Source organism: Eublepharis macularius, chromosome 4 (genome assembly GCF_028583425.1).
Source record: "Eublepharis macularius isolate TG4126 chromosome 4, MPM_Emac_v1.0, whole genome shotgun sequence".
NCBI classification, from domain to species: domain Eukaryota; kingdom Metazoa; phylum Chordata; class Lepidosauria; order Squamata; family Eublepharidae; genus Eublepharis; species Eublepharis macularius.
In genome coordinates, this window is record NC_072793.1 from 82,642,295 (window position 1) to 82,666,870 (window position 24,576).

General features: G+C 41.9%; 1 protein-coding gene across 3 annotated transcripts in view; it reads left to right on the top strand.

Annotated features, from left to right (window-relative positions):
* The first annotated feature begins 12,192 nt into the window (after positions 1–12,192).
* Positions 12,193–24,576, top strand: part of LOC129329073 (cationic amino acid transporter 2-like) — a 28,137-nt gene continuing 15,753 nt past the window's right edge. The window contains exons 1-8 of one of the 3 annotated variants that reach the window (XM_054978483.1): positions 12,193–12,278; positions 16,169–16,541; positions 18,465–18,620; positions 20,781–20,949; positions 21,521–21,657; positions 21,933–22,155; positions 22,773–22,909; positions 24,400–24,502. In XM_054978483.1, the coding sequence (XP_054834458.1) occupies positions 16,169–16,541; positions 18,465–18,620; positions 20,781–20,949; positions 21,521–21,657; positions 21,933–22,155; positions 22,773–22,909; positions 24,400–24,502 (1,298 nt within the window). In that variant the 5' untranslated portion in view covers positions 12,193–12,278. Of the gene's footprint in view, positions 12,279–16,168; positions 16,542–18,464; positions 18,621–20,780; positions 20,950–21,520; positions 21,658–21,932; positions 22,156–22,772; positions 22,910–24,399; positions 24,503–24,576 lie in introns of those variants that run through there. The other 2 variants (XM_054978485.1, XM_054978486.1) reach the window with 2 other exon arrangements.

Genomic DNA, 24,576 nt, shown 5'->3' on the forward strand with positions numbered 1-24,576 from the left:
CTGGACTAGTAGAAAACAAACCATTGTAGCACAATCTACAGCAGAAGCTGAATGTGTGTCAGCGGCGAGTGCCTGCAGTGAACTAGAGTGGATCTTCAACGTGCTAAAGGACTTTGGAATAAGTGAACCTATACCTGTAGTTATGTTTGAGGACAATCAAGCGTGTATTACTATATGCCAAGGAGAAAGTACTAAAGCAAGAAGCAGATCTATTGGACTTAAATGTGAACTTGTGAAAGATATGTACCAGAAGGGACTAATAGAAATTGAACATTGTCGTACTGAAGAAATGGTGGCTGATATTCTGACTAAACCATTGTCTAAAACTAAGTTTGAGTATCTTCGTGAAATGTTGAATATGTTTGATCCTAATGCTGAGACAAAACTTGAATGATGTTTGTTAAATATGAATGCATAATGACTTCCATGTTAGACCTTGAGAAGGGGTGTTGGAATATATGTGTGTTGCAAGGTCTGAGATTCAGTCATTATGGGGTTAATGTGTTTACCTACCATGCTATTGTTTAGATTGACCTGGAAAGGGAACCTGGCTCAAAGCCAATAATCTGCAAGCCCGGGAAACTTGAGAGTGTTTGTAAACTGTTATTGGTCAACAGGTCAGGTGACTGTCCTTTCAGGGTCAAGAAGAAGGAGGAAGAAGAAGATTCTCCACTTCCATTATCCTAGCTCTTTGTTGTAAACAGTAGTGAGAAATGTAGCTCCAGGTGTTTGTTGTTTTGTAGGCAACCTGTGACCCTTTTCCCTTTAGAAGTAAATGTTTTTAAAAGCTAAACTCGTGTGCTGACTCTCTATTGATCCAAGATCCATTGCACCTATGATTTAAAGCTATTTTTAACCTTTTTTTTCCCAACAGGTCTCACAGATCCTAGTCCAACCGCTACTAAGATATTGGGCAACGGCAGGTTCTCCCAACCTGGCTCTCCTTTCCCATAGCCAGAAGACAGCTGCAGGGAACTTATTTCCTTGAGAGCACTGGGAACTTATTTGGATTAGGATCATGCCATGGGGGAGAGGCTCCAGAGTACTACCCCCCCCATACTATTGAATTAGGATCATATAAGTAAAGCTCATAGAACCTTCTGCACACCTGTAAAGTACCTCATTTATATCTAACCCAGCTGATTGAATTAAGGAAAACAGATCTTAAAAGAGGGGGGAGGGAACCATTAAATGACAAGTGGAAAGGGGTGAGATGCTCCTTGGAAAAGATACAGGACTTTAGATTTTGTAGTATAAAACCTTATAGCTGAAGCCAGTGAGCCAAGCTTTGTGCTATCAGGAAAAAGAGAATTACCAGAATCACCCATCATAAAGATGTTCCTTCCTGAGCCAAACTAGGACTCTGAGAGGCAAGAGTCTCTCTACACGAGATGCCTGGGCGCATGTTCATCAAGTGCTGGGAAATGCAATGTTAGTTGGGAAGCATAGTTTTAAATGACAGAACCAGTGGAGATCATTCTGGAGGGAACAGATTGTCTCACAGCCCTCCACTGGACTGTCTCCCCTTCCGGAGCTTTCGCCCTGCTGCCCTCACTGCTTAAAACTTTGAATTAACCAAGCCTCAGCAGGGCAAAAGCTCCGGAAGGGGAGACAGTCTGGCACGCCAGAGGCAATGGAGAGCTGTGAGAGAATCTGTCCCCTCCAGAGTGGTCTTCACCAGCTCTGTCATTTAAAACTACGCTTTCCAGCTAACATTGCATCTCCTGACACATGAAGAACACGTGTCAGAAGTCTTGCATAGAGAAACTCTGAGGCTGCATCTATATGGTGACAATTTGTTGTTTTCCTTGTGTTGCCAGTGCAAATGAAGCAGCAGCATTTGCCATGGCAACATAGTGCCCACTCAGTATGTCCCCCTGCATTTTTCTTTTCCCCCACCATGGTTGCTAGCCCCTCACCTTTAAAAAAATGGTAATAGACATATCACCATAGTGTTGTTACAGTGATATGTCAATTAGCAATATTAAGTTTTTAAGTCTGAAAAAGCCCTCCAGTGGTGTGGGGGAGAGGAAGAATGCCATCCATGGGGATTCAGGCAAGGAAATGGTGCTTATGTGGGTTAGGGCCTGCAAAAATATGCACCTTCCCATCCACACAGGATAACAAGGTACTTTGTGATCTTTCCCAAACCGGGTTCAGGAAAGATTGCGGTAATGCAGGGGGAAACACAAAAGTGATGGCTTAAAATGCTCCAGATGAGACATGAAACTGGAGCAAAACCACTACATGGAAGCAACTTGCGTTTGTCAAACAAGACCCTCATTTTTCAGATTTTTTAAAAAAATCTTTCTGGTTCTCTGTCTTATGGCATGCCCTATATAGTTTTGTCCTACTGACTACTATAATATGATTTTTGTTGATACTTTAAATAATGATGTTAATAACTTCTTATTCCTGATGGACATGATAAAACTGAAATAGTTCTAGCTTTGTATTTACCCCCACCGACACTTATGTTAGGTTGGTGGCCTATGATCAACTGTGATGGTATCATCTGTCTTTCTGTTCCCAGCATTCCGAATATTTTCTTGCTCGCTATCAGCTACCACTGTTTTCTAAATAAGAGCTTTTGGTCAGTTTAACAAAAACACTGGGAAATAAATAGACATGCACATGTGCATTAAGAAGCCATGTCCCTTGATAGTTCTTTCTATGTATGTATGATCTATCACATTTGTATCCCAAGATGCTCAAGCTATCTTCCTCCATTTTATCCTTGCCACAAGCCTGCAAAGTAGGGCTGAATCCACACGTGCCCGCATAGCGCTAAACTGTCGGAATGCCAGCGTCTTCCTGCCGCGATTTCTGACGTCATCACGCCACGAGAGTGGCATCGTGGCGTGATGATGTCAGAAATCGCACTAGGAAGACGCTGGCATTCCGACAGTTTAGCGCTATACCAGTACGTGTTAGGTTGAACTAGTGACTGACCCAAGATCAACCAGTCAGTTTCCTGGCAGATTGGGGATTTGTCTCATAGCTTGGCACTTGAACTACTACATCGCAATGCCTCTCATTTGTCCTTGTAATTAAAAACCCCCAAACCCAACAACATTCTAGTCTCACTTAAGGAAGGTGTTTTTTTAAGTCAGATGTTTTCCACCACTTCCATCACTTACCACTCCTCCATACAACCAACCCTCTTTCCTGCACTACCGCTGGTTTCTGTCTGCCATTTTACAATGTTTTTAAAATTATGAACTGTACTCTATCTCAGGCCCTTCAGTGACCAAGGAGGTAAAAAGATGTGATATGCAAGGAGGTATTAGGTGTGCAAGCAGGAAACATTGACTGTAAAATGCTGGCAGTCCAAGAGCAAGAGGTTTAATGCACAAAGGAGGGCTTCAGTGAAGCCATCATGCCCCAGCATGTCCAGTCTGAGTACAATAAAAATAAAAATGTGGTCTAAAGAAAAGGTTGTAAACAAGTAGAAGAGGCTGGACTTTCTGCTATATCAAAGCTTATCTTAGGCCGGGAGAGGAAAATATTTTTTTACAGCATACAATCACATATTCAAAGCAAGTGATTAGAGGACGTGATGGGATTAGAAGCATTCCCCCCACCCCCGCCTCCCCGGCATAAGGTTTAACATGCTTGCAGCCAGGTCAGCAGATGAAAATCCATTTTTATGGCCCCAAAGAGACTACTTTAAAAGTATGTACAGGGTATGAGTAGGAAAAACTGAAAAATATATGTGTTGTATGAGTGGCAATACAACATTACTTTCTGGAAAATAAAATTATCTAGAACAGGCATACAATGTTTCTGTTCAACACTAGAAAGAATAGCCGCTTGAAGCCTTTCAATGCTTTCTTCTGACCAGGACCAGTTGCCTCGTGAGATCATTATTGACTTTTCAACTAAAAAGATTCGGGACACCATCCTATATAACTCATACAATGCGGATTTGGACTTTATGGGTTTGAAAGTCAAGATTTTGAAGGACGTTCCATTTCTAGTCCGGAAACGGCGTTTTAAATATAAAAAGTTTGCAGCTCTTCTGAGGGACCATGGAATAAAGTACAAATGGTTATTCCCGGAAGGAATATGGTTCAGATATAAAGATCAGGCCTATAAGATATTATCAGAAGATCAACTAAAGGATTTTGAGAATAAAAACCCAGAACTCTGCTGCACCAAGAACGAAGAAAAGGAGGAGCCGGAGGGGGGGGGGGGGAGGAGAGCATCGCAACAGCAGTTGCACAGAGAGAATTGCGTCCGGGACCCAGAAGGGGGAGGAAAGTTTAATCAGAATTTGAAATGTTTATTTTCTGTATGATTAACCACTCCATCATTATTCTATGGAGCTATTTTTGTATTATGACAGTATGAAGGGAAACATTGAAGTGTAGTGTTTAGTGTTTGTAGTTCATTCCCCCCCCCCTTTTTCTTTTTCCACTCCCCTTTGTCCCTTCCCTCTTCCCTTTCCTTGTGATAGTCTGGTGTAGTGTTTTGTAGTTATGAAAAATATAAAAAAAAAAACAAAAACAAAAATGCTTTCTTCTGACCATTGTGTAATACAATTCTGCCACCTTCAGTCTGAGGAGAGAAGAGCAATTGACAGTGGTTCTTCTGAGCCCCAAGAGATACCTCTTCAGGTTCACAACACCTCTAGCTACGTGGCATTTCCCCCGACAGGGAGCTATTATTAAATTGTATTTCATGTTCTGGAACCATCTTCTACCAGTTTAATGTTTTTATCCCATCCTTTCTCCACAGAGTTCAAGGAGGCATGTCCCTATTATGGATGCCTTAAGAAATAATCTTTTGCAAAACCAGCAAGACTCCCTCTTCTTTTTGAAATAGTGCCAAGCAGCCTAATGGCCTCATGCCTTATAATATAGTAACACAGAAAATTCACAGTGGGACCCCATGAAAGACAACATTCCTTCTTTTAGAGAATGTCCACAATAATTGGCAAAATGGACAATCAAAAGGGCCTAGTCCTTTAAATATTTTTTAGTAAACTAGACTATCCTAGTGGGTGGAATTTTACAACCCGTCTGCAAGCTGGCATCCTAAATGAACAGTTACATACCCAAATTGTTACAGCCTTTCCTATCATATTTCTATACTTGTATTGGCTGTCATAACCAAACAATTAACATGTAAGCATAACACACCATGTGCGCCATTTCATGGACAGCAATGAAATCAGACAGCAAACTTCACATAACAGAATGTTTTCTTTGGGTGATGACAGAGAAAGATTGGAGCACTAAAACTGAAAATTCCACTGTGTTTCTCAAAGCATGAATAAGGATTACATGTGGGATTTGCACTTTGAAAGACAAACTGTCTTTTATGTAGTTGTTCACTGTATATTCTGTTCTCCACCATTTAACCTTTGGGAACCAGGAATCCTGCTCATGCATTCTGTACTGCCCCCCCCCCCATGCATACATATGCAGACTCTGTGCAGAAGAGTCAGTGTGTGTGTGGCGAGGAAGAACGGCATGATTCTGCTTTCTTTCATGCATTCATTATTCCCCATGTGGCTGTATTTCTATCATTTTTAGTTCTCACTTTAATTTGATATGACTTCCAATGTATTTCAACTCATGTCTATATCATCTTCACTGTTCTTTTTGCATGAATTAGGATGTTGCCTATAAAAGTTGATACTGCAATAAGCCCATTTGTCTAGCCACTGCACTTTTTTGCCTTTTTGCCTTCTCCGTGCCTATTTCCAATAAGCAAACCTGCCCTTTGTATTTTTGCACAAGATCCAGCGGGCAGATGGTCATGCATTAGACTAGGAACAATGTGACACAGGTGATTTGGGGGAAGGCAAAGGAGGTAATGAAAATAAACATGTTGGAGGAACGGCTCTGATGCCAACTAATATGCTTGATTGCTAACCTGCCACAGTAGCAGTATTTGTGTATCCATACTTAAATTTGTGAAAACATTCATCTGTGCTCTCATGAAAACATGAAGATGCTTGGCAAAGAAAACTATTTTCATCTATTAGAACACAAAATGGAACTTACCAGCCAGGCCCAGTCCATACAGTTCTGCTATGTCTTTCTTATTTTGGACAGGGCTATATAGTTTTTTCACGTCTTGGCAATGATTGATGAGCTTATGGTCTATAATGCTGGAAATATTCCCAACCTTTAGAATCTTATACCCATTGTCTATGCTAAGGACAAAGACAGTTTTAGTTTGGGCAGATAAAGAATAAGTGATCTGCAGGTTTTGGTTACAGAGCTAAAATTGGGATGCAATTTTTAGTAGGGGAGCTGGATACAGTTATTACACTTCAGAAATCTGATGCAGGATTAGAAGTCACATTACTTGATTTAGAAGTCGCATTACTTGATTTAGAAGTCTATCTGCTTATAATATGTAGATATGTAAATAAATATTATAAATAATGGTGGCAATTCCTGCTGGGTAAGAAAACACCATTCCTGGAAGGTGGGACATTTTTAGTGGAGAGATCTGTAATCACTTGGTCCATGTGTTTCAATTATCCATGAAAACTAGGGATGGTTAGGAATACATGCATGTAAATAAGTACATCAACCAAACTGAATTTCAGCCAGCCAGATTTAAAGGTCCTCAACTAATGCAATACAACAAAACACAACAGATAGGATGGCTCTCTTCCCAGCAGTCTGACTGCAACTTCACAAGCCATTCCATAACTGCGTGCTACTGCAAGCCATGCTTTTAAGTATAGCAAAGTTGGTGTAATTTGCTGCATTAGAAAAAAACAGATCATGTGAAATGTACAAAACAATCAGTGCTTTGTCAACAATAGTACACATATCAGACTGCCCCAGTCCCTGTGATGGAGAACAAAACAAACAAATTGCTTCAAGTCCCGCCTTGTCCACTGCATTCCAACACAGCTCGGCTCACCAAACGTAAGCTTTGAAAGCCAGACCAACAGACATACCGTAATGATTAATGCACAATCCATTTTTTCCAGCACAGGAAACTTTCCCCCAGTAATTTGCATAACCCACCAGAACATGAAAAATTCCCCGATCGTGCAAACAGCAGCTCCCCAAGCTGTTTGATGTTAGGAAAATGGCATGGAAGATGCTTCAGCCCCCTTTTCCCATGTCCTGCAGTTCCTGCCTGAATCAGTGCCCATGCACCTGGGAAATTTCAGCAAGGAAATTCCAGCAAGTAACTTCTCAGTGGGAGCTACAGTGAAACCTTGCAGGAATGCTGTGTATCATGTAGCTGGACCCATTCATATAACACTCCTGATATTATACTCAGGAGGATCACTGTGCAAGCCTTCTATAGTGACATATTGCTGAAAGTTTTATCAACCTGCTATATTCTTCTATTCTGTCCTAGTCTACCTTTTTAATAATAGTATTTAATAAAGGTAGTATTTAATATAGTAATCTATTATATTGGTTTTATTTCCTGGAACACAAACATTAGAATACCTAACATGAGGGCTTAAAGGGACCATTGGGGGGTTATTGGAGGTTTCCATATGTCACTGGCCAAGTTTGGTATCCTCTAAAAGCCTCGTAGCCTGCTAGTCTTAATATGAGGGCTATTGAAGAGGTGGTAAGTGTTAGCCCAGGAGCAAATGCCCTGAGGAGGCTGGTCAGTTTAATGTCTTAGAATATGGGATCTGGGGTGATGCTGGACACAGAGTACAATCCTAAGAAGAGTTACTCCAGTCTAAGCCCATTGCGCTAAAAGTGGACTAGATATGAACTCAGCACACTTGTTTTTTATCGAGTTTTACAAGTGTGTTGTTGTTCTAGAGGAGTTAAGTTTGATATGAATCTAAGAGCTTGTCCTCAAAAGAATCTGTTTTAAGAACAAGGAGCTGTGGTTTAGGAGGAGGAGGAAAAGTCAATGAGTGTTTCTTGCACGTCAGCTGGAGGAGATGGAACAAGGCTACTCACCTTTGCTTTAGTATTGGCAGGCACCAAAACTAGTTATGTTGTTAAAAGGTCTGAGAATGAAATTGGCTAAGTTTGTAGGAAATTAAAGCTAGAATTGCAGGACAGTTAAACAGCAAGAGAACATGTCTAAAATCTTAGGGGCTAGGTAAAATAAATACTCACCTAAGGTCAATTGTTTGGCATTGCTTATCCAAAAGATATGACAAGTAATTTTGACCGACTGGTCATCCCACCTTGGAAGGTGTCCAAGCTAAGGATGTATAGTTAGGGCAACTTGTCCGTGATTCAAAACAAAGAAATCTTGGCAGTTTTTTTTCCTAATCAGAGGGAATTTCTCCCCCTTTTCATCTCCTTCACTCACTGTTTGTGCTGATACAAACAATTTACTACAAAGGGTGTAGTTAAGAGCAGAGGTTTTCCTAGCCATATAATTTAGTTTGTGAGTTTGTGAATTAAGTGGGTTTGTGACACGAACAGTTGGAAATTATAAGGGCTAGACGAATACTTACTCTTGTCCTCTAGAGGATAGTCTGGAGCCTTATTCAGAGTATTGGGATCCACTGATGTAGCTGGAGAGCCAGGATGCAACCAAGCAGATGAACTGGACAAAGAAAAATTCTAATTTGGTGAAGGGTGATAATGCATATGAGTGAATCTATCATAATTTGCTTACGTTGAGAAGACTCAGTGGTATGACCAACCTGCTGGTAATTCTTACCCATTTTATTCCATGAAAGCAGTAGAATAAACTAAAATAATACAATAAATGAAGAGAACAAACAGCTAGAAACAGAAATACCTATATCAACTGCAATGATTAAAAAAAAACCTAGAATAAAAATGTAGAAGACACAAACTATAAGAGACAAGAAATCAGTCGAGGTTGCATGGGTGGTGATGGATGCTGCATGACTCAGCACACTGTTACTAATGCAACCGGCTGCATTAGGATGGCTTGCACTCCGGTTTAGGTCAACAATGCACAAAACTCCGCCCAAGTCCTGAATCAGAAACCAGTGGATCTGTGACAATTCAAAAGTTCAAGTCTTTTGAATTTGCTGTACCATAGTGCAAGTAAGGATTTGACTAAATAGTCAGCTTTATTTCCCCTTGTTTTCAGATGTCTCCTCTTCCGGCACTTAACAAAAATCCTCAGTGACACCTCTTACTCTCAAAGTAGACTTCCAATGGCCCTTGATTAAAAGATTCCACTAATAAATGCATATTAATAAATAATAAATCTTAATAAATATATACTTAAAACATACAATTGTTCTGCAATATATAATCTACTGACAGTTCAATTCATACCAGTGTGCACAGTGTCAAGCTGTACTACATGGTGCCTTGGTGTTAATGCACATTTATTTATTTATTTATTTTAAACATATATATCGTGCCTTTCTCCTAAGATGCAAAGCAGCTCACAAAGACAATAAAAATAACAAAAAAGCAGAGTTATAACAGCATACACAAATTGTAGCCAAATCTTCTCCACAATACTTTATCAATCGTTACTTCACCCTTCACAAAAGGCTGTTTGAAAGAAGTGGGGTTCATGGTCTTAAGGGCCACAAGACCAGTTTACCTCAGCCCACCTTAACCCAAATGTGTCATGAAGTATCATTGGCTGGGTAGCTATTAGGGTCAGCCAGTCAGAGAGGAGGAAGTGAGAGTTACTTAACTCACTGCACTATCCCCATGACAGGCTGGTTGTTCATGATGGCAATGCTCTTTTTGCCATGTATGTAACTGGTGCAGTGATAGCCATGGAGGGCAAGCATGCTCCAAACAGCAGAGAAATAGTGTGAGCAACCACAAAGGGGGTCAAGGAGGTGTGGGAGGGGGAAGTTTTTCAAAAGACTCCCAGCCCAGTCAAGCTTCAGGTCCTTAGGGTTTGACTGTATTAGTACCCACACAGGCAAGAGGCAAAATACTTTCTTTTAGTGCCGTGTTACAGACCTAGTACCGGACTTAGTACCATGTTAGGGTGGGTTTTTAGGAATACGGTAGCCTCCTGTACTGTGACTCATTATTTAGATGATTTTTTGTATGCTACCCCCAGTGACTTGGGAGAGCGTTCCTAACTTACGGCAGTTTTTGAAGAGATTGCAGCAGAGTTGGGTGCTCTTTTGGCACCGGAGAAGAACAAAGGCCCACCTAGATGTCTGATATATTTGGGAATAGAGATAAGACACTGTAGTTGAGGCCTGCAGGCTCCCAGGCAATAAAGTGGAGAAGTGTGCATTGCTCTTACAGGTTTAGTACACCAGTAGGAAGACTACTTTGATACATGCAGTCCCTCTTGGGACTCCTGAATTTTGCTTGCAGGGTGGTGGCATCAGGGATGGCCTTTCTCCACCACTTGGTGGATGCCATTAAGGGTGCCAGGGAGCCGCACCAAAGGATTAAGGTTACAGGTCACGTGAAGGTTGACATCTCTTTATGGCCACAGTTCTTACAAGATTTCAATGGGATTTCCTTTTGGAGGCAGAAGCATTTGTTCTAGGTCCATTTGGACGCAGCTGGGGGGCATGGTTTTGGGGTGTACTTTCAAGGACACTGGTGCACCAGCGTTAGCCACAAGACTGGGAGTCTGAGGGCATATTGAGGGATATGCCATTCCTAGAATTTTTCTCCTATTGGTTGCAGTGTGCATTTGGGATGCCATCTTAGGAACACAGTGGTCTTTTTTGGGTGCGATAATGCTGCAGTGGTACATGTGGTGAATAACCAATCTTCTTGTAACCCAAGGGTGATGTGGCTGGTCAGGGAGCTGGTGCTGGTAGTCCTCTGGTAGGAGTCTAGGCACACTGTTGGGCCACATGGTCTTCCTTACTTCCTTTTCACTTAAGCTATCAGAACTAGGCTTGCCAACTTTTGAAATTTAAAAAAAAATCTGGTATCCAAATAGTCCTGGCAGTAGAGCTGAGAGAGATCCAGGGCGGCACAATATTTTGAAGGAATCTGGCATTTGGAAGAGTCCAGATACTGAACCCAGGGCAGAAAGGTTCTATTCACCTAATGTATATACACTGAGGAAGAAGAAAAAACTGGCCTTGCCCCTTGTTTTTTCTAGCCTCTGACCTGAAAGCAAAAACAAACAAAATCTTACCCATTTCAGTTTGCCAAATCTACTCAGAACTGAAATGAGTCTGAGTTGCACCAGAAAATGGACTTATTTGTTAGTTTTTTTAAAAAGGATCTTTAACCCACTGGATTTGGCAAGTCATGGTCCCTAACAACACAGCATTACAAAGTATGATAATTTAGAAAGGGTGAAGCAGCAAATTGTTAGGTAATATTAAAGGGCAGTAACCTAACAGTTACTTACTTGCTTATTAGATTTTTAAAAAACAACGGGTGGGAGGAGGCACTGGATTTTCTGCCTCAGACACCAAAGAGCCCTGAACTCCTTAATCCCTGAATCTACCATTAACATTTGCAACGGTTATACTCCGGGCTTTTTTTCTGGGAAAAGAAGTGGTGGAACTCAGTAGGTTGCTCTCGGAGAAAATGGTCACATGGCTGCTGGCCCCGCCCCCTCCAGACAGAGGGGAGTTTAGATTGCCTTCTGCGCTGCTGGAGCGGCACGGAGAGCAATCTAAACTCCCCTCTGTCTGGAGATCAGGGGGCGGGGCCACCAGCCATGTAACCATTTTCAAGAGGTTTCGGAACTCTGTTCCCCCGTGTTCCTGCTGAAAAAAAGCCCTGGTTATACTAGGTGTTACATCCAGCAATTGGTGGGAGTGTGTGCTCACTGCCAGGTTCCAGCATCCCTCTGGTCTTCCAGAGTTTAGACAATGTCCAGCTACACACACAGCTCTGTCCTTCTGCATCACTGTACCCTTTTCTTCTTGGATGCTTTCTCTTCTTTTTGCAGAATGCCTGAATCTTATTCTCTGTGTGTGTCCTGCCAAATGCTACCATTCATATTCTTAAAGGTTTCTCTCTCTTCATGCCAAGGCAACAGAGACAGAGAGAAATACAGATTGGAAGAAGTAGTATTGGCAAAGGCGACATATTCTGCCAGCCCAGACAATGCCCCAATGTTAGTTAAGTTTTCCCAATAAGGCACAAAGCCACCTAGCACTGTGTGCTGTATGTCAGATATGGAAGTGGAGTTACAGGAAAATATATTTCTGCATCAGTCCCCCTATGACCAAACATAGTGGCTAGGAAAGGACAAAGGTAGGTGGGCAGAGAGAGAGAGAGAGAGAGAGAGAGGCAGGCAGGGGGATGGGCTATAGATGTTATGAAATACATTTAAATGAGGAGAGAACAAACATACCAAGTAACTCTCAATTTGCCTCTTTCCCTGCATTTCCCAATGTGGAGCTGGTGCAAGTTTCCTGAAAGAGTGGAAAGGTAAGTAGCTTATTTTGCAAAGAGAGAAAAAATGTATGTGCAAATTGGGATTTTGAAATTCAGATCTGTGTCTTGCAAAAGTGTAGCATACATAACTTACATAGAAGCCGAGAAAGGGCAGAAATTATATGAGCTGAAATAGGAGGAATACTTCCTTGAGACCCAAAGGAAGCTCTCTGAGTATTACAGAGGCAGATTTTGAAAAAAAGAATATTGTGAGTGAAGGATCTTTTCCTCTTTAATTTCAAAAGAAGCAGTGGGTTGTATTATGGATTAAGTTACAAACCCTGAATAATTTATTTTTGGTTAGTTTCTGAGACTGAACTTAAAAATTTCTCTGCCTCAGATCACATAAAGATCACTGTTGTAGCATAGTGCATAGTGGTTAAGTGGTTGGGTTATGAATCAATACCTACTGGTTTGAATCCCAGCACTGCTATGAGCTCAGCAGGTGGCCTTGGGCCACCCCAGCTGTATGTGAAGATAATAACACTGACTTTGTTCAGTCCTCAGAGTGGGGCAGTAATCTGTCCAGAAGAGTAGGATATAAGTGCAGTTATTATTATTAAAGCAGTTGCAAGCTAGATGGGAGCTTCATATGTTTGTTTGTACAAGTGTAAAGGGCCTGATTTACTTATGGTGCAACTGCAACTGACTTACGGTGACCTCACAACTTTTATCTTAAGCTGTATGGTTCCTGAATTTTTTCAGAGCACAGTGGTAAATTTATTATCAGTGCAAAAGGCAAAACTGTACAGAGAGACATCACCTTTCTTTGAGGACTCCCTATTCTCTGTGCTCCTGTCTGTTGGTAGGGGCTTCTTATTCAAGTCCATTCTGAGCTACAGTTACTACAGGAAGGAATGATGTGGACAACAAAACATCTACCATAAGTAACAAGGAACAGAAGTTACAAATCTGATATGCACCAATGCACAAATGTAGTATAAAAATATATACATAACAGAATATGAGTTAGCAAGTCATTACAAAATTGTATGCAGATGAGCAAATATATCTGACATTATCTGCTGTGTCACAGGAATCTGACAACTTTCCTTTTCCTGTGCGACCCTTTTCTTCAGATCTTTTCATAAGAATCTGAAGAGATCATGAGGTTCAGTGAGTTTCTTTTATGGCTTACAACCAGTTAGATATAGCCACAACACATCAGCAGGTATCATACAAGTAACCTGTAACAGCTCTTGCAGACTGCAAATGTACTCTTCATAGAGCATGTTGATGCAATTCTGCTTTGTGGCTCTATCAATACACATCTGACCATCTCTGGTTTTTCTCAGTGGACCCAATTCCACTTTCAGTTGCATGGACAAATGCTTACTCATGAACCTAAATAAGATATTTTTATGACTAGCTGTGATGGAATCGGCATGAAAATGTCAGGATTGTCAAATGCTGCAACCAGCAAGAGGCAGATAAAGGCTTGAAACAGCAGCCAGAAAGGAAGGTGATTAACAGGTCCCTTCCTCCTTCTGTGGCTAGTCAGAGAGAGAATGGCAGTTGACAATAGAATGATGAGCTGACAGTTGGAAGGGCTGACAGGGAGAGCAAACTGAAGAGTGAGTGTTGGAGCCTGGCATCTGACCAGAGAGGGTCAGGCTGAAAGCCCTTGGTCTGAGGAAGAAAGGGAAAGGTGTACCCTCACTGTGAAAACATAGAGCTTATGAAGCACTTTTAGTTCAAGTACTGAAGTGGAACAGCCAGCCCTAAATTTTACTGAAACGAAAGAGATCTGGGAACTTGTAGTTGGCCCAGGAAGTGGGTAGAAAGGAGTCTTCCCTTCAGCCAAAGGAACAGCTTGGATAACTCCTGCCCACTATCTGGAGAAGATTTTAACTTAGTGGAGTACCCTGAGGTCTGCAATAAAGAGGAGGGAGTGCTGTGGGTGCATAAATTGGAGCACTTAATCTGGGAAGGGGTGAAAAAGGAAGAACTATACTTCAAAGAGATCAAGTCTGATAATACCAACCTCTCTCACCTAAGTCAGCCACCTAATAAACTCAACCAGACCAAGTGTTTTGTGCCTCACACAAGTAATCTGTGTAAAAATCACCTACTTACTGAAGCTTTTGCCTTGACCTGGATGGCCCAGGTGAGCCAGGTCTCATCAGATCTCAGAAACTAAGCAGGGCTGGCCTTGTTAGTAATTAGATGGGAGACCTCCAGTGAAGACCTGGGTTACAGAGGCAGGCAATGGCAAACTGCGTCTGTTAGTCTTTTGCATGAAAACCCCAGCAGGGGTCATCATAAGTCAGCTATGACTTGAGGGCACTCTCAACCATCACCACTGAAGCTTTTAAGTACCTGCCTACACATCCTAACTGTAAATAAACCTTCTGTTACCTTATAAACTTCCATGTGCCAGTTTCATATCTAAGGGAAACATAAACCTCTGTTTTTCTCTCTATTTAAATTTGGCTGGGTAACATCACAAGCTATACGTTCTTTAAGGGTGGGATAATAAAGAAAGTTAAAGTTACAGACACAAACACACTACTGAAGCAGCCCAGGAAACAGCTTCATATGCTCTGGGAGGAAATTTTTACCTCAAGTAGGATAAGGGCAGTACCAGCTAGAGAAAGTTGGTGACACTAGTCAACTAGCCATTTCCTGCATAAAAATTAATTCCCTTAATTTCTTATCCTTCTGCTAAATTCCCCAGCTGCGCTGTAATATGTAGACAGTGCAACTATACTTTATCTAGGCTAACCCAGGAGCCCCTACATCACTATTTGTGAGTCAGAGAACTAGTTTAAAATGTATGTGTATTTTTATGTTGGTGGTGGTGGTGGAGGATCTGAAGAGTAGAGGCTTTGCGGGGGTCCTTCTTTGAGGCACAGATGAACTGGGGTTTAGCAGATGTTACACTGGAAAGAAAGAAACATTAAGCAAACATTTTCAGATTGTCCAGGTTTCCATGGCTGGTGGTGCCTTGGACCAAGACTTCAATAGTCTACCACTAAATCCTAGCCTTGAGAATGCCTGACCATCTCACATGACTATGTTAATTAATTTCAAAGTGAATTGCTTTGTTGTCATTCTCCCCCCACCCCCGCCATATACATATATATGCACATACACACACAGAGAAGGAATGAAGGCTAAAAGCAGCATGTAATCAGATTTATAAACAAGTGGTTCTTTGCTCTGTCCTAGATCTAAGGTAGCAAAGAGGTCCTAGAAGTAACAAGTACAAGAGAGGAATGTGGCAGTTTCAAAGCAGCTAACATTGTAGAATATGAAGGTGGCAAGTGTTAGGGAGAGAGCTTAATGCTGAAAGCCATAGTATTAGTCTGGGGTATCCAGAAGTAGTAATTTCTTTATTTTTTGTATACCCCACTTTTCTCCTCAATGATGACCCAAAGCAGCTTACAGCATTATTCTCCCTTCCTCCTTTTCATCTCTACAACAACCCTGTGAGGTGGGTTAAGCTAAGAGAGTATGACATGAAAGAAATTGCTATATACGCTGCTTGGGGCTTCTTGGAGATAAAAATGTAATCGGTAGAAGAAGGGCCATACCCTGCCAGCAAACATGATTTGTACACAGGCATACCATTCACAAAGTAGAGTTAGATTCCTTTTTTTAGTTCCGATGTGGAAATTGGGCACAAATGAATTAATCTGATTTTGTGTTGCAGAAATAACTAATTGTGCAAAAGATAAAGTTACACCTGTCTAGGTCCATTTAAATCAATGAGCTTAGAAAAGTGTAACTCCACTTAGAAATGTACTATTAATTTTGTATGCTTCTTTCCAATACAGCTGGATAGCTATTATGTTTGCTATGTCCATAACTTTAGATGGCCAAATAGGTGGTGGTGGGTTTTTGCATCACTGTTAATACTCTCTTGCTTCTTTCTTTTTCAGATGTCAGTCTGGGATTTCCTGCTCTCCTTCTTTCAGATGGTTTCCCGCAGAAAAATAATATCTAGCAGCTGCAGAGAATCCAACTTGCGCCGCTGCCTTTCCACCTTGGACTTAGTGGCTCTGGGTGTGGGTAGTACCTTGGGGGCAGGAGTATATGTCTTAGCAGGAGAAGTAGCCAAGACCAACTCTGGCCCGAGCATCATCATCTCCTTTCTGATTGCTGCTTTGGTATCTGTCTTGGCAGGATTGTGTTATGCTGAATTTGGAGCCCGAGTCCCTCTGACGGGATCAGCTTACCTCTACAGTTATGTCACCGTGGGAGAACTGTGGGCATTCATCACGGGCTGGAATCTGCTGCTCTCCTATGTAATTGGTATAAACAGGCTTCGGATCTCTGTATTTTGATGTCTTTGTGGTTTTTATTGATAAGCTAGAGGTTAGCACAAGGGAAGGGGTCAATCTTCAGCTTCCCCATGATTTTAGATGGGTATCAGAACTTCTACTACAGAAATGTTTGGGTGCATAGTCACAAATCTTCAAAAAGTAAATGTAATGCTGGCACACTTAATAATGACCCAAGTTTGTTGCAAGGGCCTTATTCATTAACTTTACTGTGGGTAAAATACAGGCAACATAAGCTGGTCTGTAAAAAAAATGCTCTATCAATATGCAAGCCCTGACCTGGATAGCCCCGGCAAGCCTGATCTCATCAGATATCAGAACCTAACAACAACAACATTCAATTTATATACTACCTTTCAGGACAACTTAACACTCACTCAGAGCAGTTTACAAAGTATGTTGTTATCCTCAAAACAATCACTCTGTGAGGTGGATAGGACTGAGAGAGATCTGAGGAAGCTGTGACTGACCCAAAGTCACCCAGCTGGCTTCAAGTGGAGGACTGGGGAATCAAACCAGGGCCATTTCCAGACGGCTAACCTTCTGCCGCTCCATGCCGCAACATCGCGGCTTGTGCTGGGGCGAACGCGAAATATCGCGTTTTCTCGCGTGAGTTTTGCACGATTGCGATTGCGCAAAACTCACTCGAGAAAACGTGCTATTTCGCGTTTTCTCCGGCACGAGCCGCGATGTTGCAGCATGGAGCGGCAGAAGGTAAACCGTCTGGAAACGACCCAGATTAGAGTCCTGTTGCTCTTAACCACTATACCAAACTGGCTACACCAAACCAATCAACAGCCATTAATGTTACCAAGGATTACATAGATGAACACTGAAGGGTGGGATTTTATTAAAACACATTGGTGACTGATATAATTAAAGAATTGCCTGAAGACTGGGAGGGGGATTAGTACACCTCAGTCTGTGTGAGAATGCAGATGCATGAAAAGCCAACTGCGCTGTGCTTTACTGCATGGTTAAAAAGGCATATAGTGAAGCAACCTGCTGAATAAGCACAGACAGGGAGAGGAGTAGTCAAACGGATCGTCAAAATATCAGCTCCCTGTTCACAACCAGTGAATAGGAGGGGAGTGAGGCTGAGGGAGCTCTGAAAGAGCTGTGACTGACTTACCCAGCTGGTTTCAAACAGAGGAGTGGGGAATCAAGCCCTGTTCTCCATATTAGAGTCCTGTCACTCTTAACTGCTACACTAAACTAAGCAGGGTTGGCCATGGTTAGAAGGGAAACCTCTAAGGAAGACCAGGGTTGCTATGCAGAGGCAAGCAATGGCAAACCACCTTTGTTAATCCCTTGCCTTGAAAACCCAGCAGAGGAGGCCATAAATTAGCTATGACTTGACAGTACTTTCCACAACTACATCAGTAGGCAAAGTGGTTGTGAAAACTGTCCCTAAGAAATTGAGAAAAGATGGAACCTGCTATAGAATTAAGTAACAAAGAAGGAAAATGTAAGAATCTGGGGCAAGTCATAATGTCTATTCTTCCTCGCTTTACATAAGCAATGTATTTTTGTCCCGCTTTTAACACTGGCTGATTCCGCACACGTTGGATAATGCACTTTCAGTGCACTTTATCGATCGTTTGAGGTGGATATTTTGTTCTGCACACAAAAAAATCCGTTCCAAATGATCTATAAAGAGAATTGGAAGTGCATTATCCAACGTGTGCGGAATCACTCACTGACATCTCTCTTTCGGAAGATGATTTTAGAAGGGCACAGAATATAATGTGAATACTGATGTTCGCTAAGAGTTCAGTCTTGCACCCTCATATATGTTAATTGAATAAATGGTTGGACTCTCCAATATCCTTCATGTTTGTGTTCCATCCATTTCTGGCAGTGCCATCTTGTTTAACTGTCTGACTTTCTGCAGGAACCTCCAGCGTGGCCAGAGCCTGGAGTGCTACTTTTGATGAACTTCTGGGCAAAAGAATGGGGATTTTTTTCAGAACACACATGGCCATAAACTCTCCCGGGTTGGCTGAGTACCCAGATATCTTTGCTGTTTGCCTCATTGTTATACTGGCAGGTATGTTTGTACTATTCTTGGAACAAAGAAGTGCAAAAAATTGTAAAGATCCTTACATCAAAATTGTTTGAAGATAAGATATTGGCAGAGCCATCCTACACACAGTTATGCCCTTCTAAACCCATTGACAGTACATAGAGCAGTATAAATCTGTTTTGGACTGCCCTGTTAATTTTAAAGATGGAATTAATTTTATCTCCCTATCATGTGTTGATTGCTGCCCCATCTAGCCAGGAACAAACGCTACTGTTGTGAGCCTAGTGCCTGATCAGTGTGAACAGGCTTGATCTACGGGGGATGGAGTCAGGGCCTACAACAAAATAATATTAAGATGGTGGATAGTTTCTCAATTAATCTTGTGCTTGGAAATGGCTCCCCAATGACTTCATCACCTCCCCAGGCAACTTTGCAACTATACTGCAATAATTCTTCCTCTTCTTACTATATCCTTTCATTCTTTCTACAGAACATTCAACCCACGACATTAATTATTGTTCCTCCCACTTGTCTTTTAAGAAAAAAACTTCACAGATGTTTCTGCTCTGTTCACCCTATTTATTCAGAGAAGTTAGAGAAATCCATCTATTTTTAAAATTGCAAGGCATCTTTTATAAAATGATTATTCTATTCATTATATCCCTAATTCTGAACCTTACTCCTGTGTGAATAGAAAATGGAAAATGTTTTAAAGGTTTTAAATGGTTTAATTGTTTATTCATGATTGTTTTTATTGTTTTAAATTATATGTTGTAAATTGTTGGTTGTTACACCGCCCTGAGCCCGTCTGATGGGGAGGGTGGTCTAGAAATGTAATGTAATAAATAAATAATAAATAAATAAATAAAACCCCAGAGAATGGAGCCAGGTTCAAAAATAGGGTATTCTTCTGTAAACCTGGGGGATAGCCAGGTTTGCAGGAAAATGTGAAAACTAAAAAAAATGGAGAGAGTTTAACTCCCTTCAAACAAAGGAACATTGTCTGTGCTTGCATAGACAATGTAAAGGTGCAGCCCCTTCAGATAGCTGTGGAGTAGGCAGAGGTACAGAAACTGCAACTGTTGACTAAACTGGAACCGCTGCTGCCACATGTGCCAGGCTGGTGGGGATAAGTAGGAGAGTGCAGGGGTTACTGCTGCATGACCCAGAATGGTGGAGGTGGTAGTGCTGCAGGCAAATGGACAGGGGAGGAGGATGGGAGCTGGTGTCACCCCCTGCTACCCCTCTATCTCATGAGCCAGGCAGCCATTGGTTGCAGCTTGGCAGGCAGGCAGGCTGGCCAGCAAGGAGGTGGCCCAATGGGGGAGGGGAGAGGGAAAGGATGTAATTGTCTCCTTCAAGACTCAGGGTTCCCCCGCTTGTCTTTTTTTCCTCACTGTCCAAGTATCATTTTAATGAATGTACTTTATAGGACCAACTTCTGTACATGAAAGCATACATACTGTTTATGTTCTAAACATGTTATTTTCAGGTTTTCAGTATCTGCATTGGCAATTAAACTGATTGTTCAAAAGATGAGTACTCAGTATGTGGTATTTGGGTTCACCAAATGTTCGATGCTCACTAAATGTTTTAAGTTGTTATAAGTCAGTGGTTCTTTGACCCATTTGATAGGATGATAGATTAATAAAAGACCAAGAACAGATGAACTAAAATATGAAGGCTACATGCTGTCCTCTGGAAACATTGCCTGTAGTCCTAAACATGAAGGGGTAAGCTGTATATGTGCATTGGTGGTAGAAGGATATTGTACACATGCATGGTGACACGCACTCTTACTATTACTTCATGTGCTGTGGTCCAAGGTCCTGGCACTGACTACTTGTTCTAGGAATAAGTCCCAACTTAAATCAAGGAGAGTAAAGACGTGTTGCTGGCTATATTTTAGTCATTTACCTATACATATTAAGGTAGTCCGTGAACTTAGGTTGTGTTTTTTAAACAGTAAATATCAGCCAGGTTGTGCTTCATTTTCCTATAGTAACTGCAGGCACACCTATACTGTCCTCTGAAAAGGGGCATGGTCTCAGTCCTAACACTTTTTTAAAAAAACAAACATAGACATTCACATGGTACTATCTGCTATTCATGAAATCAAGGCAGTGACACTTTTTCCAGCACTGAAGTCACTGCTAGTATTGTTCCTTCTTCTTGATTCTCTAGGGCTGCTATCCATTGGGGCAAAAGAATCCACCACAGTGAATAAAGCCTTCACAGCTGTTAACGTGCTCATCCTCTTATTCATTATAATCAGTGGATTCATCAAAGGAGACTTGAGGAACTGGCATTTGAGTGAGACTGATCTATTAAGATCTATGGCTCACATGACTAGGTAGGATTATTTTATTTATTTACTTCATTTATACCCTACCTTTCTCCCCACCATTATGCCCTGCTCCATTTTATCCTCACAAGAACAACCCTATGAGGCAGCTTAGGCTACTACTGAAAAGGCTCTTTCCTCCATGACCACCCACTTTAGTTGTGAAGGTGGGAGAACTTGAGGCGGTACCTGAGATGACAAATATAGTGTCTGGGCAGGAGTGTATAAAAGGAGGTGATCCTTCAAATACCTTGGTCCATGGCTGTATAGGGAATGAGAGGTCAGTGAATTCAGAAATGAACAGATGTTTGGAGATGATCTTAAAGTACTTGTGTACTATGCTATATACCATACTGTAATCTAATCTGGAGATTATGAGAACATGGATCACAGTGACCATTATGTTTTTTAGCAATTAAGGTTTTTTTAAAAGACTTTAATAGGCTTTTGTATTTTATTCCTTTCTTCTGGCAGCAGCTTGCCCATTTACTGTTTCATATCTCTTTATGTATCTTTCCCGTGCTCAACTACCAATAAGATTTCTCTCACAACTTTTTTTTCTTTTTCATTTCTTTCAAAGCAACCAGTCTGTGACTGTCAACAGAACCGGGCATTTTGGAGCTGGAGGGTTCATGCCCTATGGTTTCAGTGGGACCCTAGCTGGAGCTGCTACCTGTTTCTATGCATTCGTTGGGTTTGATTGCATTGCTACTACAGGTAGGCAAGATAAGAGCTGCTAGGAAAAACAAGACAAACAGATCATCTTGCAGGAGGAGTCAGCCATTTTTAAAGTTGCCCTGGGCCCTGGTTACCAGTTGTCCTGACAGGAGGAGCAGAAAGTGCTCCACAGTGCTGTCTTGAAGAAACAGCAACAGAAATCCACAGCTGATCCTTCTGGAGTATTCAAAGCCTCACAACATCACACCAGGGCAGCAACAGTCTGATCATAAGCAGCCAACTGGTAATTTCAAAATGGTGTTTTTCTCTCCCAGGGGAAGAGGTGAAGAACCCCCAAAAATCCATCCCCATGGGTATTGTGCTATCGCTGCTCATCTGCTTCCTGGCCTACTTTGGAGTTTCTGCTGCCTTGACATTGATGATGCCTTATCACCTTCTTGATACCATGAGTCCTCTGCCAGTGGCTTTTGAATACATCGGATGGAGCACTGCCAAGTATGCTGTAGCTGTTGGAGCACTGTGTGCTCTGAGCACAAGGTAAGGATAGCTTTGCAGAAGGATACACAGCCTCCCCAGATGGCTTGCTTTCCTATTGGTTTTTAGAGGCACGTTGCCTCTGAACATAGAGGTCCCATTCAGTTTTTATAGCCTATGGATACTGATAGATTTTTCCTCCCTGGATATGTCTGATCCCTTTTTTAAAATCGTCTATGGGAGACCTCCAACAAAGACCAGGGTTGCAGAGGCAGGCAATGGCAAACCCCCTCTGTTAGTCTCTTGTCATGAAAACCTCACCAGGGGTCGCCATAAGTCAACTCTGACTTGAGTGCACTCTCCATCCCAAGCTAGCAACCAATGTATCTCTGGTCAGCAAATTCAATGTAAATCATGTTGCATTTTGTGAAGAAGTAATTTCTTTTGTCCTTTCTGAATTTATTGCCACTCAGTTCCTTGGTTGGGCCAAAGTTCTAGTATGATGAGTAGATCATTTTCTTCCTTTCTCTCTCACCTCTTTCTCCACCCTATTCATGAATTTATAAAAGTCTACCATATTACTCCTGCTTCATCTAGCTGAAAAAGAGATAAGATCAAGAGAGGGAAGAAAGGTCTGTACTGCTGGATATTCTCTCTCCTTTCTCTTTCTTCCCCTGTAGCCTTTTGGGTTCTATGTTCCCAATGCCCAGGATTTTATTTGCCATGGCCAGGGATGGACTCCTCTTTCAACCTCTGGCCAAAGTGAGCAGCCGACAGACCCCAGTGATCGCAACCATGGTGTCTGGAGCTGTTGCAGGTAAGCATGTCAAAAGACATGCCTGCAATCAATGGGGTAACATTCTTACAGTAGATCTAAGGTAGGGTCTGTTTTATTAAATATGGACTATCTCACACCATTTCCCCATATAATATAGGTGAAGTGTATTAACTATGATCACTGCTAGAAGGGAAGACCCCTTTTTGATCTATCTCTCACACACAAAGGTGTTCATGCCTCACTGATTCACTGACTCTGAGGTATAGAAGTTCCTTGGGAACTTAATCTGAAAGTGGGACATTTTATCATTCATTTCAAACATAGGTTAAGCTACTGCCTTGCTAGTGAGGAAGCTGAAAATTTAGGAAAAAATACACTTGCTTAGATCCTCCAGAATACTTCTGAGGGTGGAATGATATGTGATCATGGAGCACAAATTTCTTGCCTCCTGCTGTAGCAAGAAATGTCTCCCCCTCCGGGAGGGAGGGGGGAATCTTGATCCTGGGGAACAAGGGACCCATAAACAGGATTTCTTTGGGCATTAGAAGTGAGGAGGGGGGAGGTGAGAAAGTTGTGGTCTCTAAGCATATATCCTTCTGCCCACAGAAATAGTCTGGGACAACTGGAAAAGCTAGCTAGGGAGATCAGACTATCTGTACGTATTTTAAATTTCTGTAATGATGATGACTGTGTTGAATGCTGTATGTGTAATCCTGCTGGTGTTTTTATTAATGTTTAGAGGTGGGGAAAGTGTTATGGTCTCTGCCAAGGCATTTGGGTATGCTGTTTGGAGAACAGTCCCTGAAGATCACTGTCTAAGCACCCAATCTCTTTTGTTTTAATGCAACTCAAAGAATTCCTATGATCACTCAGAGCCAAGCTACAAGTGACGCCTGACACAGGTTGGACACTTGTCAGCTTCCCTCAAGTTTTGATGCAAAATGTAGGCGTCCTGGTCTTGCAGCTGTAATGGAGAGCCAAGCTGTAAAACCAGGATGCCTACATTTCCCATCAAAACTTGAGGTAAGCTGACAAGTGTCCAACCTGTCTAAGGCGTCACTTGTAGCTTGGCTCTCAGAGAAACCAGTGGATTCTGTCATAGTCTGTCTTTTGTGTTAGATTGAATATAACCATAGAAGGCTGGATTGTTGTGGGGCACTATATTGGGATCTGGGGACATGGTGGATCACTGAAATGTGTTTATTTTTAAAAAGTCTTCACATCACACGCTCAGAAAGAGATTGTGTAAAATTGCCCCTCACTGATGGGAGGTTCTCACACCTGGTACTCTCCTTGACAGGAGGGGATCTGGATCCTGCCCGCTATGACAAACTAACCTCTCATGGGTACCTCATAGGAAAGGAATTTCTGCATTCCCTGCTTTCCGTAAAATTGAGAGGCTGAGAGGTATGGTGTTTTGCAGAGTATGTTTGCAGGGAAATGATCTCCATATACAGACACTGAGGAATTAGTAGGGGGAAAAAATGATTGCCCATGTTAGCAAAATGCTGTCTTTCTTGTCTTCACAGCTATGATGGCTTTCCTTTTTGATCTGAAGGCCCTGGTTGACTTGATGTCCATTGGGACACTGCTTGCCTACACTCTAGTGGCTATCTGTGTTCTACTCCTCAGGTAATTGTTTGCTCACTAGGCATTCCTGATGGGAGGAGTGAGTTGACACTTCAGTGCCCACTGAGAGTCTCTCT